At 43.1% G+C, this 20,167-nt stretch overlaps 1 protein-coding gene across 1 annotated transcript in view; it reads left to right on the top strand.

The window, feature by feature from the left end:
- The window catches only part of LOC126198352 (atrial natriuretic peptide-converting enzyme-like), a 280,495-nt gene that overhangs the window by 195,558 nt on the left and 64,770 nt on the right, over positions 1-20,167 (top strand). The window contains exons 3-4 of the mRNA XM_049934714.1: positions 8,502-8,715; positions 17,588-17,754. Of these exons, the coding sequence (XP_049790671.1) occupies positions 8,502-8,715; positions 17,588-17,754 (381 nt within the window). The remainder of the gene's footprint in view (positions 1-8,501; positions 8,716-17,587; positions 17,755-20,167) is intronic.

The raw sequence follows: 20,167 nt of genomic DNA on the forward strand, positions 1-20,167 counted from the left end.
GCAGCATTTGTGCACCGCCGCCGTCAGTGTCAGCCAGTTTGCCGTGGCATACGGAGCTCCATCGCAGTCTTTAACACTGGTAGCATGCCGCGACAGCGTGGACGTGAACCGTATGTGCAGTTGACGGACTTTGAGCGAGGGCATATAGTGGGCATGCGGGAGGCCGGGTGGACGTACCGCCGAATTGCTCAACAGGTGGGGCGTGAGGTCTCCACAGTACATCGATGTTGTCGCCAATGGTCGGCTGAAGGGGCACGTGCCCGTCGACCTGGGACCGGACCGCAGCGACGCACGGATGCACGCCAAGACCGTAGGATCCTACGCAGTGCCGTAGGGGACCGCACCGCCACTTCCCAGCAAATTAGGGACACTGTTGCTCCTGGGGTATCGGCGAGGACCATTCGCAACCGTCTCCATGAAGCTGGGCTACGGTCCCGCACACCGTTAGGCCGTCTTCCGCTCACGCCCCAACATCGTGCAGCCCGCCTCCAGTGGTGTCGCGACAGGCGTGAATGGAGGGACGAATGGAGACGTGTCGTCTTCAGCGATGAGAGTCGCTTCTGCCTTGGTGCCAATGATGGTCGTATGCGTGTTTGGCGTCGTGCAGGTGAGCGCCACAATCAGGACTGCATACGACCGAGGCACACAGGGCCAACACCCGGCATCATGGTGTGGGGAGCGATCTCCTACACTGGCCGTACACCACTGGTGATCGTCGAGGGGACACTGAATAGTGCACGGTACATCCAAACCGTCATCGAACCCATCGTTCTACCATTCCTAGACCGGCAAGGGAACTTGCTGTTCCAACAGGACAATGCACGTCCGCATGTATCCCGTGCCACCCAACGTGCTCTAGAAGGTGTAAGTCAACTACCCTGGCCAGCAAGATCTCCGGATCTGTCCCCCATTGAGCATGTTTGGGACTGGATGAAGCGTCGTCTCACGTGGTCTGCACGTCCAGCACGAACGCTGGTCCAACTGAGGCGCCAGGTGGAAATGGCATGGCAAGCCGTTCCACAGGACTACATCCAGGATCTCTACGATCGTCTCCATGGGAGAATAGCAGCCTCCATTGCTGCGAAAGGTGGATATACACTGTACTAGTGCCGACATTGTGCATGCTCTGTTGCCTGTGTCTATGTGCCTGTGGTTCTGTCAGTGTGATCATGTGATGTATCTGACCCCAGGAATGTGTCAATAAAGTTTCCCCTTCCTGGGACAGTGAATTCACGGTGTTCTTATTTCAATTTCCAGGAGTGTAGTGTATCGGAATCCTGAATAAAACCTACCTGTTTTCAGAAAAAATATGTTACACTACTTATTGAATGCTCCTTGTACAGGGCTATTACAAATGATTGAAGCGATTTCATAAATTCACTGTAGCTCCATTCATTGACATACGGTCACGACACACTACAGATACGTAGAAAAACTCATAAAGTTTTGTTCGGCTGAAGCCGCACTTCAGGTTTCTGCCGCCAGAGCGCTCGAGAGCGCAGTGAGACAAAATGGCGACAGGAGCCGAGAAAGCATATGTCGTGCTTCAGATGCACTCACATCAGTCAGTCATAACAGTGCAACGACACTTCAGAACGAAGTTCAACAAAGATCCACCAACTGCTAACTCCATTCGGCGATGGTATGCGCAGTTTAAAGCTTCTGCATGCCTCTGTAAGGGGAAATCAGCGGGTCGGCCTGCAGTGAGCGAAGAAACGGTTGAACGCGTGCGGGCAAGTTTCACGCGTAGCCCGCGGAAGTCGACGAATAAAGCAAGCAGGGAGCTAAACGTACCACAGCCGACGGTTTGGAAAATCTTACGGAAAAGGCTAAAGCAGAAGCCTTACCGTTTACAATTGCTACAAGACCTGACACCCGATGACAAAGTCAAAAGCTTTGAATTTTCGGCGCGGTTGCAACAGCTCATGGAAGAGGATGCGTTCAGTGCGGAACTTGTTTTCAGTGATAAAGCAACATTTTTTCTTAATGGTGAAGCGAACAGACACAATGTGCGAATCTGGGCGGTAGAGAATCCTCACGCATTCGTGCAGCAAATTCGCAATTCACCAAAAGTTAACGTGTTTTGTGCAATCTCACGGTTTAAAGTTTATGGCCCCTTTTTCTTTTGCGAAAAAAACGTTACAGGACACGTGTATCTGGACATGCTGGAAAATTGGCTCATGCCACAACTGGAGACCCACAGCGCCGACTTCATCTTTCAACAGGATGGTGCTCCACTGCACTTCCATCATGATGTTCGGCATTTCTTAAACAGGAGACTGGAAAACCGATGGATCGGTCGTGGTGGAGATCATGATCAGCAACTCATGTCATGGCCTCCACACTCTCCCGACTTAACTCCATGCGATTTCTTTCTGTGGGGTTATGTGAAAGTTTCAGTGTTTAAACCTCCTCTACCAAGAAACGTGCCAGAACTGCGAGCTCGCATCAACGATGCTTTCGAACTCATTGATGGGGACATGCTGCGCCGAGTGTGGGAGGAACTTGATTATCGGCTTGATGTCTGCCGAATGAGTAAAGGGGCACATATCGAACATTTGTGAATGCCTAAAAAAACTTTTTGAGTTTTTGTATCTGTGTGCAAAGTATTATGAAAATATCTCAAATAATAAAGTTATTGTAGAGCTGTGAAATCGCTTCAATCATTTGTAATAACCCTGTACATATCCAGCCATATGGCTTTGTCCATTCATATTGACACTAGGTGGCCTCATGGACCCTAGCTCCATTTTCCTGTGTGGTTTATCTTAAAAGTAGAACTCTCATCTACTTTGCAGTGCACGCTCCAGGTGTCTTTCGTAGTATTTTTCGAATTTCAGGTAACGACCCCGCAACGCAGTTCGTAAGATGCAACTTGGAATAGTAGTTAATAGTTTTCAGATCCACCAACAGCTCACTGTTTTTCAAGCGATAACTATAACATATGCCACCACATTTGCCTTGCACAAACGAACAGAACTTATAACATACAGTTCATTACACGTTTGATCTTTGTTTAGGAAACGTGTATACGTAACCAGCCTAAGGTAGTTACGAATGGTTCATAAAAAAAAGCCTCTTGCTCTTGCGAAGATCCTACCATATGAGTAACTAATTTTCAGAGACAGATAGCGTTTTTCAGGGTTCCACATTTCACAATTTGTATAAAGATCGGGGTGAAACTTGTTCAAGACTTCAATTGAACTTCCAGTTACAGTTTTAAAAGACGTGGTAGGCCTTCAGCTTAGTGACTGATATTAAAAAATTATACTCATGTGAGACAATGGACGAATGAATCAATGGGATCTGTGCGAATTATTCGACGATACATCACGCAGGCGTTTGGCAAGCGTCCGACTAGTGATAAAATACGAAATCCAACATAGTGAACTGATTTTTGTGTCTTCTGCTGTAAAGAACATGCATGTATCAATGAAGTGGAAATGTGCACACTTTCAGAGCCAGTAGCTCCTTCTGGCAGAAAGATTGAAGGGATAAAATATACAGGGTGATTCACGAAGATATGCAAATGTTTTAATATGCTATTCTACCAGTAAAACTAAAGAAAAAAGTTTGTTCAAACATAGGTCCGCAAATGTTTAGTTACGGAGTTCTGGAAGACTACTGACGATACAGGTCTGGGACGTGTTTTATTAGATTCAACAGACCAATAACAACAAAATAAATGGAAATCATGCTTTACTTTAACCTCGTACAGTTTTGCGATGGCTTCATATTATCAAAGTTGCTAAATTTCAGGCAAAATCTTTTATTAGCCGTAACTCCGTAACTAAACATTTGCGGACCTAGGTTCATATAAACTTTTTTCTTTAGTTTCAGTTGTAGAATAACATATTAAAATATTTGCGTATCTCCGTGAATCACGCTGTATGATAATGATAATACCGTGCAGGCCCTACAGCAGTGTAGTGGCTGTTACATAGTTACCGCTGTTTTGTGCTGTCAGTTCATTTATTGTTGCGTAATGAATAATGAAGCAATTCCTGGTCCATTGCAGTAATTACCTACAACTCGGAAAGGGCATTTTCATCAGTTATCGACGTACATGTCTCAGTTTCACTATCAGAGATCCTTGTGACAAAGTACGAAGTATGTGTGTGAGGGAGATGAGTTTCTTCCATTCGTACCACAGGCTGTAGCATCCACCACATTATGTCACGCATTAATGTCACAATTGAAGAACTTTGCTGTTATTGGTAACTTAAATTAGCAGTAATGATGTTTCTAAAACAATATACAAGGGGTTACAAAAAGGTACGGCCAAACTTTCAGGAAACATTCCTCACACACAAAGAAAGAAAATATGTTATGTGGACATGTGTCCGGAAACGCTTACTTTTCATGTTAGAGCTCATTTTATTAGTGCTCTTCAAATCACATTAATCATGGAATGGAAACACACAGCAACAGAACGTACCAGCGTGACTTCAAACACTTTGTTGCAGGAAAAGTTCAAAATGTCCTCCGTTAGCGAGGATACATGCATCCACCCTCCGTCGCATGGAATCCCTGATGCGCTGATGCAGCCCTGGAGAATGGCGTGTTGTATCACAGCCGTCCACAATACGAGCACGGAGAGTCTCTACATTTGGTACCGGGGTTGCGTAGACAAGAGCTTTCAAATGCCCCCATAAATGACAGTCAAGAGGGTTGAGGTCAGGAGAGCGTGGAGGCCATGGAATTGGTCCGCCTCTACCAATCCATCGGTCACCGAATCTGTTGTTGAGAAGCGTACGAACACTTCGACTGAAATGTGCAGGAGCTCCATCGTTCATGAACCACATGTTGTGTCGTACTTGTAAAGGCACATGTTCTAGCAGCACAGGTAGAGTATCCCGTATGAAATCATGATAACGTGCTCCATTGAGCGTAGGTGGAAGAACATGGGGCCCAATCAAAACATCACCAACAATGTCTGCCCAAACGTTCACAGAAAATCTGTGTTGATGACGTGATTGCACAACTGCGTGCGGATTCTCGTCAGCCCACACATGTTGATTGCGAAAATTTACATTTTGATCACGTTGGAATGAAGCCTCATCCGTAAAGAGAACATTTGCTCTGAAATGAGGATTGACACATTGTTGGATGAACCATTCGCAGAAGTGTACCCGTGGAGGCCAATCAGCTGCTGATAGTGCCTGCACATGCTGTACATGGTACGGAAACAACTGGTTCTCCCGTAGCACTCTCCATACAGTGCCGTGGTCAACGTTACCTTGTACAGCAGCAACTTCTCTGACGGTGACATTAGGGTTATCGTCCAGTGCACGAAGAATTGCCTCGTCCATTGCAGATGTCCTCGTCGTTCTAGGTCTTCCCCAGTCGCGAGTCATAGGCAGGAATGTTCCGTGCTCCCTAAGACGCCGATCAATTGCTTCGAACGTCTTCCTGTCGGGACACCTTCGTTCTGGAAATCTGTCTCGATACAAACGTACCGCGCCACGGCTATTGCCCCGTGCTAATCCACACATCAAATGGGCATCTGCCAACTCCGCATTTGTAAACATTGCACTGACTGCAAAACCACGTTCGTGATGAACACTAACCCGTTGATGCTACGTACTGATGTCCTTGATGCTAGTACTGTAGAGCAATGAGTCGCATTTCAACACAAGCACCGAAGTCAACATTACCTTCCTTCAATTGGGCCAACTGGCGGTGAATCGAGGAAGTACAGTACATACTGACGAAACTAAAATGAGCTCTAACATGGAAATTAAGCGTTTCCGGACACATGCCCACATAACATCTTTTCTTTATTTGTGTGTGAGGAATGTTTCCTGAAAGTTTGGCCGTACCTTTTTGTAACATCCTGTATACCACACACACACACACACACACACACACACACACACACACAATATACATATATTTCCCGGTCCGGCACAAACTCTCTACTTGCCCCACTGACATAAAAATCGATGCGCACTGGAAGCTAATATCTTTACTTCGGATCAAAATGGTGGCTGTTCTTCCGGATATGTCCGGGTGGGTGTGAGTGTGTGGTGTCTGTCCTTTTGGACGTATCCGGAAGAACAGGCACCATTTTGATCCGAAGTAAAGATATTAGCTTCCAGTGCGCATCGATTTTTATGTCAGTGGGGCAAGTAGAGAATTTGTGCCGGACCGGGATTCGAACCTGGGTCTCCTGCTTACTAGGCAGATGTACCGACGACTACGAAATCTGGACATAATGGTCACCCCACCACACGGACTGCCCTAGCATGCCTCCCGTCAGACCCAAACTCATAATTTATACCACACACTACTGATGTACTGCTCCTGCTCATTAGCCTCATTACTAGTGGCATCGCTGATTCCCACAAGGCTGCGGCCACAGTGACTCCGATATCGGTGGTTTCCTCCGACGACCGACATCGGCCATAGACGGCCGACCTTTTCAAATCAGCACGCCACTACGTATGCCGTCACAATATAGCCGACCTTATCTCCCCAACGTACAGGCTTCGGACGACAATCGGTGAAATCAAATCAGTTTGTTTTCTTCGGTCAAATCGACCGACGTTCTCCCACACGAAATATGGAGCGTGAGAAACTGATAAGTTTAGTCCAAGAAAGAGGGAGTTTGTGGCGTCCCGTGGATGAAAATATCATCATCGGGATATAGTTCGGAATCTATGGACTGGAATCTCGGGTTTATTCGAAACCTCAAACAGACAAAATCTTTATTGGAAATTTCAGGCATAGATTATAACCTCAAAAAATAATTTGTTAAAGTGAAAAGGGTGGCGTATCTTATGTGCTTATAGGTAGTGTACTAGATCATTTTTGTGGTACGTTGTGATGAGTTGTCTACAAATTATTGTTACTGCTTACTGGCATTTTATGCCTGTAGGGTAGTGATTCTGTTAGTATGAAGTGGTTTGCAAATGTGGTGTATTTCCAATTTTAAGTGCTGTAGATTATCAGAGTATCTGATATTACACTTTATGCTTGTCTTTCACTCGTGTGCTCAATGACAGTCAATGAAGGTTAATTGATGTACGTCGGCACAACTTTAAACAAATGCAGCGAAACACAATGTTTATAAAAAATGTTCAAATGTGTGTGAAATCTTATGGGACTTAACTGCTAAGGTCATCAGTCCCTAAGCTTACACACTACTTAACCTAAAGTATCCTAAGTACAAACACACACACCCATGCCCGAGGGAGGATTCGAACCTCCGCCGGGACCAGCCGCACAGTCCATGACTGCAGTGCCCAGACCGCTCGGCTAATCCCGCTCGGCACAGTGTTTATAACTTGCTTTTCAGCACCACGAATTATCACGAGTATGTATAAAAGAACGTTTCTTCCGTCATATATATTCGTAAAACTTGCCTGGTTATTCCGATAACGGAAGACATTCTTAACGAGAGAAGAAAGCTCATTCACATGCATTCGGCGTCTCTTTAATAGCAGAAGCTGCTATGTAGCACTCGTATCCAAGCACAGAGGCACTGTGGTTAAAATCGAGCCTACTTCATACATAGAATAGATTATAACATGACATAACCACCTTTGAACCTGCCAAAAACTGATGGAGGAGATCGGATGCACTATGTCTACGCTATCGACCGATCTTATCGGGCGTCCTCTGGCGACGGTGTCTGACGACCGTTGTCGGTGCCACAGTGAATGCAGGCTTACAATTGAGCTGGATGTGCATCTGCACTGAAGGTATCATAGACCGTCATCATCTTAATGACCACGCTATCGGCCGATATTATCGGTCGACCTCTGGAGACGGTGTCTGACGACCGTTGTCGGTGCCACAGTGAATGCAGCCTTAGAATTGAGCTTGATATGCATCTGCACTGAAGGGATCATAGACCGTCATCATCTTAATTTTATATACATATGGTGGGTGTCCTTTCGGGTGATGGCCAGTGATCCCTTCAGTGCAGATGAACACCAAGCTCGAACTTATACGCAAATCAATGAGATGCCGCGAGTAATGAGGCTAATGAGCAGGGCCACTACATCAGTAGTGTGTGGTACAGCGAGAATTTGCATCCGACGGGAGGCATGCTAGGGCAAACCGTGCAGGTGTGGTGACCACTGTGTCCGGATGGCGAAGTAGTCAACACGTCTGCCTAGTAAGCAGGAGACCTGCGTTATATTAACAGCTTGTGTCTTTAATTCTTTTGTGTCTCAAAAAGAATTTAGTTTTGCGATAGAAACACAGTCGAATCTTCTTACCCCCCCCCCCCCCCGCCCGCACCCCCCACCCCACCCCCTAAAAAAAATTACTTTACCCCTCAGGGAGTAATTAGCCCAGGATGGGAACCACTGGTCTAGAGTGAAGAATCAGTATGTGGGAAGCTGATGGTAGAGCGCGACACATTCACTCCCAGGATTCCCCAAGCCAAGCGCCGAGCTACCGTGTGCGTACGATGTTTACAGCAGTGCAGCAGCCTGTCAAGGAGAGCGGACAGCACTGGAGAGCTGACGCTGTGTGTGCGTGTGTTGCAGACACGCTGCTGGCGTCGGAGGGCCCCGCGGAGCAGGTGTTCGTCTGCTCGATGCGGGTGGCGCGCGGCGACGCCTTCCAGCCGCCGCTGGCCGACCCGGCGAGCGAGGCGTTCCGGGTGCGCGCGCGCTCCTACCGCGAGTCGCTCAACATGGCGCTGCGCCGCAGCCCGCTCCACTCCGCCTTCCTGGGCACCGAGGTGCTCGCCTTCGACGGGTCAGTACGCTACCTCCGCTCTCCTCTGCACGCTTGCACCGCCGACTGGTTGGATTTCCAAGGGAAGTGTGAGATTTAACATTCCCATTTCTACTGTTCTTTCGAACTGGAACTGAAGCACGAGTCTTTGCCCCCTCCAAAGCTCCCTCATCTTCCCATCCTTTAGCCATCGCCATACCAAAGGGGGAGGAGGGGTGTACTTCATGACCACCCTAAGAAACTATTGTAATCAGGTCAGTCACCTTACATTTTAAAATTTTGAAAATGCACTGAAGCGCCAAAGAAACTAGTATAGGCATGCGTATTCAAACACAGAGATATGTACACATGCAGACTACCGGCTCTGCGGTCGGCAACGCTTGTAGAAGACAGCAAGTGGCTGGCGGAGTTGTTAGATCGCAGGTAATCAAGACTGAGTTTGAACGGGGTGTTATAGTCGGCGCACGAGCGATAGGACAAAGCACCTCCGAGGAAGCGATGGAGTGGGGATTTTCCCGTACGACCATTTCACTCGTGTACTGTGAATGTCAGGAATCCGGTAAAACATCAAATCTCCGACATCGCTGCGGTCGGAAAAGGATCCTGCAAGAAGGGGACCAACGACGAGTGAAGAGATTCGTTCACCGTGACGGGTGTGCAACCCTTCCGCAAAATGCTGCAGATTTCAATGCTGGGCCATCAACAAGTGTCAGCGTCCGAACCATTCAGCGAAACATCATCGATATGGGCTTCCGCAGCCGAGGGCCCACTCGTGTATCCTTGATGATTGCACGACACAAATCTTTACGCCTCGCCTAGGCCCGTTAACACCGACATTGCATTCCGACGGACTTGGGCAATTCCAGCAGGACAATACGAGTAATACGGGACCTCTGATGCGTCTAGATAAGCACTGGCAGGCGACAGGTACATAAGCATCCTGTCTGATCACCTGCGTCTATTCACGTCCTTTTTGCATTCCGACGGACTTGGGCAATTCCAGCAGGACAATACGACACCCCAAACGTACAGAATTGCTACAGGGTGGTTTCAGGAACATTCTGCTGAGTTTAAACACTTCCGCTGCCCACCCAACTCCCCAGATATGAACATTATGGAGCACATCTGGGATGCCCTGCAACGTGCTGTCCAGAAGAGATCTCCACCCCTCGTATTCTTACAAATTTATGGACAGCCCTTCAGGATTCATGGTGTCAATTCCCTACAGCACGACTTCAGACATTAGTCCAGTCCATGCCAAGTCGTGTTGTGGCGCTTCGGCATACTCGCAGGGGCCCTACGCAATATTAGGCAGGTGTACCAGTTTCTTTGGTTCTTCAGTGTAACATTCTCATTTCCACTGTTCTTTCGAACTTCGACTGAAGCTCCCTCTTCTCCCCACGCTTCTGTCTCCTTTGACCCTCGCAATACCAAAGGGATGGGTGGATGGAGGGATGGGGAGTAGTACTTTGTGCCCACTTAAGGAAGCTATTGTAATCTAGTCAGCCACTTATTTATGAGTCTGACAGGTGACACGTACGTAAGCATCCTGTCTGATATATATATATATATATATATATATATATATATATATATATATATATATATATATATATATATGTGTGTGTGTGTGTGTGTGTGTGTGTGTGTGTGTGTGTGTGTGTGTGTGTGTGTGTGTGTGTGGTCCGAGGGAACTTACAACACATAGATATATACATAATTAAGGCGGGAACGGCCAGTGACCTCTTCAGTGGCGATGCACGCCAGCCTCGAACTCTTACGGGAATCGGCGAAAAGCCACGAGTAATGAGGGTGTTGGGCAAGGGAACTGCATTAGTAGTGAGTAAAGAATTTGTGTCTGACAGGAGGCACGCTAGTGTAGTCTGTGCAGATCCAATGACCACTGTGTCTGGATGACACAGATGTGAATGTATCTGCCTAATAAGCGGAGGATCTGGTTTCGAATCCCTGTCCAGGCACAAATTTTCAACTTTCCCCATCGATTTAAACCAATGCTCGTTTGCAGCCAGTGTCTATAGTTTCTTTTTGCCATAAGTATTTATAGTTTCTAATTATTTTTTCTACTTGTTTCCATAAATGTTTTAAAATTTTTCAGTTACACTGAATCCAAAACTTTAAGTCTCAGTAGTAGATGACACTTTCTCCAATGATTGTCATGTTCAGTATTTTCAGTTTCAGCACCTAACTTACACGTCAGTTTCTCTTAAAGAGATTTTCATGTTCTGAACCATACTAACACATCAGTACATCTTTCAAAAGATTGTTCTTAATATAGTCAACAGCAATCAACGAATTTAGGTTTGTTAAATTTTTTGTAGGCGTAAACCTAAGAATTTGACTGAGTCATCTCTTCTAGATCTTGTTTGTTATGAACAATCTTAATCTGCTCACATTTTGACTGTTTGGTTTTGAATTGCACTATCCGAGTCTTAGACACGTTTAGACTCAACCCATTTAGCTGAAACCAAGTTTCTAAGTCCACAGCTCATGGTCTCACAGTAGTGTTCTCACTTCCTGAGCACGGGGTCCCAGGTTCGATTCCCAGCGGCGTCAGAGAGTTTCACCTAGCTCAAGATGACTGGGTGTTGTGTCATCTTCATCATCGTCATTCATCCCCATTATGGTCTGAGGAAGGCAATGACAAACCACCTCCATTAGGACCTAGCCTAGTATGGCAGTGCGGGTCTCCTGCATCGTTCCCCTACACTCTATCAAGAAGCATGGGACTTCATTTCCATTTCCAACTTTCTAAGATACTGAGTGTACTGACCACAGATTTGGGAATTTTTTCTGAATCCTCATTTTTAACTAAGATAGAAGTACCATCTGTGAACAGAACTGATGTGGGGTTAATATTTAATGGTTAGTCATTAATATAGGAGAGAAATATGACTGACAAGGGGAGGCCGCCAATTGTGAAATTCAGATTCGATTCATACTGCGCAAAATAAAAGCTCATGGCCAGAGATGTAACGTGGCAAAGCACCAAGATGCACTTCTCAGCCGTTGTCGAGAAAATCGACAGTTAAAAGAAACCGTTGCGGTGAAATACTCTCTACGATTGGTAATTTTCTACAGCGTCGTCGTGCAGCGGTAAGCGCTCGGGTTCGGAAAATTCCCGGCAATCAGTTGCAACAATTATGCCTATAATAAGTTGTTTTTTGAAAGTCGTTTGTCGTGAAAAACTGGCGACTTCGAACATCATTACGTTTTCCGCAAACAAAGTTGTATTTCACAAATGTTATTAATTGTCTTCGTAATGTTAACCACGTATAGTTAACGGAAGACGTAGAAACGATATTCCGAAACGAATACGTATAGCGTAAGTCAAACGTTCGAATTAGAATAGAGACCCCACGAACACTAATTGCTGTGGCAGGTATGAAATACACTCCTGGAAATTGAAATAAGAACACCGTGAATTCATTGTCCCAGGAAGGGGAAACTTTATTGACACATTCCTGGGGTCAGATACATCACATGATCACACTGACAGAACCACAGGCACATAGACACAGGCAACAGAGCATGCACAATGTCGGCACTAGTACAGTGTATATCCACCTTTCGCAGCAATGCAGGCTGCTATTCTCCCATGGAGACGATCGTAGAGATGCTGGATGTAGTCCTGTGGAACGGCTTGCCATGCCATTTCCACCTGGCGCCTCAGTTGGACCAGCGTTCGTGCTGGGCGTGCAGGCCGCGTGAGACGACGCTTCATCCAGTCCCAAACATGCTCAATGGGGGACAGATCCGGGGATCTTGCTGGCCAGGGTAGTTGACTTACACCTTCTAGAGCACGTTGGGTGGCACGGGATACATGCGGACGTGCATATTTGAATTACAAAAAAATAATAATAAAAAAAATTGCATGGCGCGAGATTCGATCCGGCGACCTTCGGATTGCGAACTCCAGCGCTTACCGCTGCGCCACGACGCTGTTGAAAATCATTAATCGTAGAGAGTATTTCACCGCAACGATTTCTTTTAACTGTCGATTTTCTCGACAACGGCTGAGAAGTGCATCCTGGTGCTATGCCACATTACACCTCTGGCCATGAGCTTTTATTATGCGCAGTATGAATCGAATCTGAATTTCACAATTGGCGGCCTCCCCTTGTGAGTCTAATATAGAGCCTTGTGCAACTCTCTGAGATTTTTTTTCAGTCAGAAAAATAATCTGCACCATTTAAAGAGATGCTAACTCCATGCTTTCCGTTTGATAAGTAGAATTTACTCCACTGTAGGGCACTGACGCTGATGCCATACTTTTCAAGCTTGTAAGTAAGCAATGCGTGGTTTACAGAAGCAAATGCCTTTGTGAGGTCGTAGAAAATTCCTGTCACCTTATTGCTCCTGTCTAATGATGTACTTAGATTCTCAAAGAACTGTTCACAGCACCTATGGTGTTTTTCCCTTGTCAAAAACCAAATTGATTATTTAGCGTAATAGAATATTTTGTAATGAAATTTTAGATTTGAGCAACAACAAGATTTTCAGATATGTTAGATATGACTGGTAGAATTGAGATAAGATGATGGTCTCTCTTGATCCCTTCTTGAAGAGTGGTTTGACTTCAGCATATTTCAGTACCTCTGGGACACAGCCATCTTCAAAACATCGATTTATTATTTGAGCTAGGGGCACTGGAATTTTGTTGTGTACTGCTTAAATAACTTTGGTGCTTATTCCATCTTAGCTTGCAGATTTTTGTTTTTTAATGCTAGGATTGTATTTTCTACATCCTTCACAGAAACTTTTAAAAATTTAGTACAGTTTTCCGAGTTTTCATTTGGAGCAAAGGGACTGACATCAGAATTTGCGACATTTACAAAGAAGTCATTAAAGCACTCTGGTATGTGAGTTGGATTTACAATGGTATTTACTTTACAATTTTTGAAATTTCTTGGTTACAGGCTTTAACATCTAACTCATATTTAATGACTGATCACACAGCCTTTGTTTTATTTTTATGATTTAAAATTAGGCTGTTATTTGCCAATTGTTTTGCTACCTAGGCAACTCTTTTTAAATATGGTTTTATAGACTGTAACATATTCAATGAAATCAATATCTTTATTATATTTTAATTCTCTGTGCATTTGCCTTTACCTTACACTGGAAATTTTTATGGCCTGGGTAATCCACTTTCATTTGTCATTTTATTGCTGCAGAGTCCATGTGGAAATAATTAAAGACACCGAGAAAACTACTTAGGAATTTCTCAAATTTTCATCACTTGAGTTAGAATGATCAAAAGGCCATTTTTTCTCTTTTAGCTTATTACTAAATATTTGCAAGTTTTCTTTGCTAAAGTTCCTTCTCATATGGATTCTTATACTTGAAATGTTTCTGCCTCCCTGTAGCAGTTCAATGAACAATGATGTGGTATACCTAGATATATACAAAATTTATGAACATCCTTAGTTGGAACATTGTCAATAGAGGTTGCTGATTGGCCATTGCCCCTGGTAGATTCAAAGTAGTTGAATTTGAAACCATATTTCTTTACTAAGTCAGTGAATCTTGAAATGTAACTACTATCACACTTGGTATCATTATTAAAATCAGCAGCTATTACATTTTTTCTCTACAAAGATCTTCTACCATAATTTGAAGCTCAAATAAGAATAGTTCTGTTGTTGACCTCCCTAGGATTCTGTATACTGAGATTACTATAACATTTACTAGTGAGTTTATTATTTCTACACAACAGCTCTCAAACAGATATTTTTCATTTCAATAATTAAAACAATTTCTGGTATCATAATTTATACCACTATGTGAAGGTATATATGATCCTCCATGTGACTTGTTTCTTCTGAAAAAGCTATTTGCTGAACTGAAGTTCACTGTTTTGTTTAATTTTAATTGAGTCCTTAGTAAACTAGTGCTCATTTAGACAAACAACTCTAGTATTTGCACATTCTGACAGAATGATTTCCAGTTCGTCTGTTTTGGAGCTTTTATTGTTTGAAGCATCAGTCTTTAAAACAAATATAGTCCAGTGCCTAACATATCTGCATTTACTATTACTTATAGGCTTCAGCACAGGTTTTGCCAGATAATGATTTGATTTTGACTTTCTTAATTCTACACAATTTTTTTTACCCCCATCAGTACTTTGTTTCCCTTATTTTTTATAACCTGGCAGGTATCTATGAACATCTTACTGAATATTTTTGAGCCCAACCTTTTCACATGTAGACCATCTTTGGCAAGACACTTTGCACTTAGAAATTTGTTGGGTCCTAACTTCCAGTTTATTGCACTGTTCTTTAATGGAGCCGTTTATTCTCTGCACACAGCTGTCACTCACCGATCTCCTGTACACAATGCCACTGATTTCTATTCTGGAGCCGGCCGAAGTGGCCGAGCGGTTCTAGGCGCTACAGTCTGGAACCGCGCGACCGCTACGGTCGCAGGTTCGAATCCTGCCTCGGGCATGGATGCGTGTGATGTCCCTAGTTAGGTTTAAGTAGTTCTAAGTTCTAGGGGACTGATGATCTCAGAAGTTAAGTCCCATAGTGCTCGGAGCCACTATTCTGGAATTCGTGTAGAGGTTTCTGGCAGTTGGAATAAGTTTCCTTGTGTGGTTTAAAATTTCTTCCTCGCTGTTGTTTCGAAGGGAATTTGTTCCCACATGGATAAAAAGACGTTATGGATTGCTGTTACGCGTATCTGCTGCGCTCTCTCTGGAATTTAAGACATTGTTTAGATATTTATGCAATATATGTGTCATGATTCCTGGTCGAACGTCGATTTCGGAGTTTGGAACGCCATGTTTTTCAACAATGAGTCACTTACAACAAAGAATTCACTTTCTATCTTACTATAACATATCTTTTTGTCCTTTTTCTGCGTAACAATGGTCCACTTATATTTGTTTAGTTCTTCCGTATTTTCAGTTTCTTTTTCTTTCGCAATGGCGGCTGAATTTTTTCGCCGTATGTCAGCTGTATCACTCACCGTATTTTCCGATGTAGGTCCATTTAATATTAGAGTTTTTACACTTACACTACGTTTTTCACGTTCCAATGCAATATTTTCTTGCTTTGGCAACGTCAGTTCTGCTGTCAGAGCGTCAATGTCACTCTAAAGAACACGAATAATTTAGTCTTCAGAACTTAATGGGGATGTTAATGGCGCATTTTCGTCATGCCCCCGATTTAAAGCCAATGAGGACTTCCCTACTTATGCAGAGATGAAGAGGCTTGCACAGAACAAGCTAGTGTGGAGGGTTACATCAACTCAGTCTTTGGAAAGAAGCAGTAAGAATATTGTGTAAAGTAACTTCACATCTCGCACAGCCTATTGAAGCCTCTTGCACTTCTTACTTTTATTTCCCAGTACATTTATTCCACAAGTCGCTTTAGTTTGGTTAACGGATATATTGACATGTTCAGTATTCCTCAAAGTTCTCTTTTTTTCATGTGATCAGTGGAAAATGATAAATGAATAAATGAGTCCATTGTATTATTTGTAATTAGTCATTGTTTCTGGTGTCATGAGGGTGTACCTTTGCACTTCACACTAGTTCTCTGCTATCATTTATTACCACATTGTTGTTTTATACACTAATGGAAAATGAAGAATTAACACCTGTAATGACATTATGCCTTTTGAGCTTCGTTCTAGAGAGTTCAACATTTTAGAAATGCAAAGATTGCAAAAAAGAGCACAGCTTGTGTGATTGAATTTTAATGACAATATAAGGAATAGCATAGGTGGCTACTCACTGTAGAGATGACACATTGAGTGCAGACAGGCACAATGAAAAGACAGTTACATATGCAGCTATTGGCCAAAGTCTTCCTCAGCAAAGAAAACATTCACACAAGCAAGCACACCTCACGAACACTCAGTCACCACCACCAGCAGCTCCGATCAGTCAGGGCTGCCACAGGTGGCAGTCGAGTTTGCATGCGGTGTGGTTACTTGTGTGAATGTGTTTATGTTTCCTTTGCTGAGGAAGGCTTTGGCCAATAGACACAATTGTAATGTCTTTTTGTTGTGCCTGTCTGCACTCAATGGGTCATCTTTACAGTGAGTAGTAGTCTATAGAGTGTTGTTATTCCAACTTGGAGTTTCCATTGTTTAATTGAATTTAAGTAATTTTGCGTTGTGATCAAGTTAAAGGCTAGAGAGTCATTCCAAAGAAATGCCCAGCATGTTGGACAAGCAATTGCAGATATGTTTCAAAGTTGGTCATGGTTTTACAAGAAAGATATTCATGTTTTGTCATGGTATTAGATGGCAGCAGCAAACAAGTTTGTACCTCAACTGTTGTATTTGGTTGTCAGCCACTGCTGACAGCATGGTGACCACAGTACATAGTAATGCCAAAATTATATCCAGCTTACACTACTGTCAGGAAAATTCTTAGCAATGTGATGAAAGTCACCTTCAATTGAACAGTTAAAAATGTAGGCAAGACTGTTTTCTGAACCCCCCAGGTATTATGACATGATCGTCTTTAGCAAGATTTTTCTCTAGAGACCACAAATCACGTATATCATTGCTGAACCTTACACATGAATAAGCTGGCAATCTGATATACATATACCACCAAAAAATTATAATGTGGATACCAATTCATTTGTCAGCCATGAAAGCCTGACTTATTTAATAACTTATAAAGCTAAGTACATTTTAAAATGATTGCCCATAATGACCTCATCAATCATTTGATCATTACATTGAAAGATTCTTCCTTGAGTGTGTTTTCCTCCACTTACTACTTGTGATTAACTTTGGCCATGGTTTCAGCCTCAGCACATTAGATGTTGCATTTGATTGTTAAGGTTTTACAGAATATCCATTTGGAGAGTATAAATATATTATTATATGAAACTTTTTCATTTCTATATAGGATGGAGTCAAAGGATTTGGTGGTTCATTTTAACCTTCATTTTGATCCATACTGGATGAATATCGATGTACCGTTGGTGGTGGAAGCCCTTAAGCAAGGTGTTGTCAATCCTGAATCACTATACTTCTCCAACTACACAATTGACCCAGGCAGCCTGGAAGTTAAAGGTAATATATTATTTGTTTCTTTCTCTCTATATTTTTATACGTTTTGACAAGGAAGGTATGTGATACATTTTAAAGAGGGAGACAAACTTCATTTATCATTAGTGGTCTGTAAAATTTATTATTTGAAATATGTGTTACCAGGTGCAATCATTCCAGAGGTTTTTATATTGGTATGATAAACATCAGCAGTCCACCTGGATGAATGGCCATTGCCAAACTGTGGCCAAGAACAAAGTTGACTAGTCTGTGGCAAAATATGCAGCTGATCATAACACACTTGATTTGAAGGATCCTTCCCTCCACCAGCAGATGTTCAGATGGGAATTAACCTTACAACACTTTGTCCTCTCCCATAACTAACCTGGCCTCAAACCTCTCTCCCCACCAATACGCTACTATCCCTTCCCTTCCTTGTCGTCTCCAGATTGCTGTTTGCATCCCACAGGATAGCTGCATTCCGGCCCGAGATGCTGGAGTCGGCAGTCGTGTGCATCAGGTGTGCTTGCTTGTGTGTATGAATTGTGTGTGTCTCTCTTTGACTGATGGAGGCTGCAGCTGAAAGCTTTATATAAATGTCTTTTAATTGTGCCTGTCTGCAACTTAATGTGTCATCTTTACTGTAAGTAGCAATCCGTATTTTCCTACATTGTTGATATTTTTTCCATTTGGTCAGAAATATTTAGAAATGAAATTTTATCACATTTGGATAACATTAACCCATGCCAACTTGAAAATAAAGTTGGGTACTAAGTATGCTCTTGGAACACACAATGAATGAAACACAAAATTAATAAGATATAAAATAAATTTTATTTAACCATAATTTTTATTTATTTATATTTGTTTAGATGTAATTTCTGTGTTTTGAATCTACTAAAGACTGTTTCTTTTCAGTGTTTCATATTTTCAGTCAGGGTGTAACCTTCAGTGATATTTGACACACTGCCAAACCCAATTCTTTTGTTTTTCATTTATAGTTAGCAGCCCATAAAAGTTTTGTTAACTTAACAGCTTTTCCAGCTGTGTCATTAACCAGTACTCACCAACTAACTGTCAACTTTACTTATAAAAAGAAAATATGGGCACGTGTCTAGTTGCAGACGAGAGACTTGCATCTCCACTTTTAATTGATATGGAAGTGTCTATTGTTTTATTTGGGAAGAAGATACAACTAAAAAACAAAAAGAGAATCAAAGTGAAAGCTTAATATGGAACTGAAAGTACATTGAACCTTTTATAATTTGGCAAAAATTTCCAGGTAGGAAGAGACATATCTTTTCCATGTGCAAATTTTCCCTGTCTGAGGTTGTTACCATTTTGAATTTGATAAGCATATTGTTATTGTTGTGTCGAAAATTGGTGCCGACACAGTGTTTTGAGGGGGGCCGAAATGCACGCTATAAGCGCACGAAGGATGGCGTGAAGTCTGAAACAGGAGACGTAATGAATGCTATAAAGAAAAGTACATAGCTCCTTGAATACTTAACTTTAATCCATCCTTGTGGTACATCGCTCTTGACTATACAAGTGAGACTCTTAAGATACATGCAATGTTACAAATGGCGCCTTGCTAGGTCGTAGCCATGGACTTAGCTGAAGGCTATTCTAACTGTCTCTCGGCAAATGAGAGAAAGGCTTCGTCAGTGTAGTCGCTAGCAAAGTCGTCGTACAACTGGGGCGAGTGCTAGTCAGTCTCTCGAGACCTGCCTTGTGGTGGCGCTCGGTCTGCGATCCTGACAGTGGCGACACGCGGGTCCGACATGTACTAATGGACCACGGCCGATTTAAGCTACCACCTAGCAAGTGTGGTGTCTGGCGGTGACACCACAGTTATCACCATCGTCTTCATCTTCTTCATCATCATCATCATCATCATCATCATCGAAGTGCAATAAGAGTGGTAATGCCTTTCAGAAGTACGTAATGTGCCTGCTAAATTTATTCAGGTCTGTTTTAGGCAGTTCTGCACCTGTCATTTCATACCATTTCAGTGATTGTAAGCAGTCCTGTATTTATGCATGGGCCACATGGGCCCTGACCCAGTACAATAAATTCTTAGGGGTAGAAAAATTTTGAGCAAAAAATTTACGTACATTAGAAAAAGGGGGGCAGCAATGGTTGCCAGAATTCTTATTAGTGAAAGGGAAATCGTAGGTAGACACATGGAGATGTGCATCATGCTATTGGCAACTGCCTTGTAATGTTTTTGTGTGATTAGGCACAGATCCATCAGATTTAGAAACAGAAGCTCTGATGTAGTGTGGTATCAAATTGGAGCTTTTATTGTTGTTTGTATGTATTTCCCACTGTTTTATTAATATGGTGAAGTTCTGAGATAAAGTAAACGTCAATATGGATGGTAGAAAATGTTTCAGTGTCACAGGCTACAGAAAATTAGTTGAACAAAAGAGGA

Source organism: Schistocerca nitens, chromosome 1 (genome assembly GCF_023898315.1).
Source record: "Schistocerca nitens isolate TAMUIC-IGC-003100 chromosome 1, iqSchNite1.1, whole genome shotgun sequence".
Classification (NCBI taxonomy): domain Eukaryota; kingdom Metazoa; phylum Arthropoda; class Insecta; order Orthoptera; family Acrididae; genus Schistocerca; species Schistocerca nitens.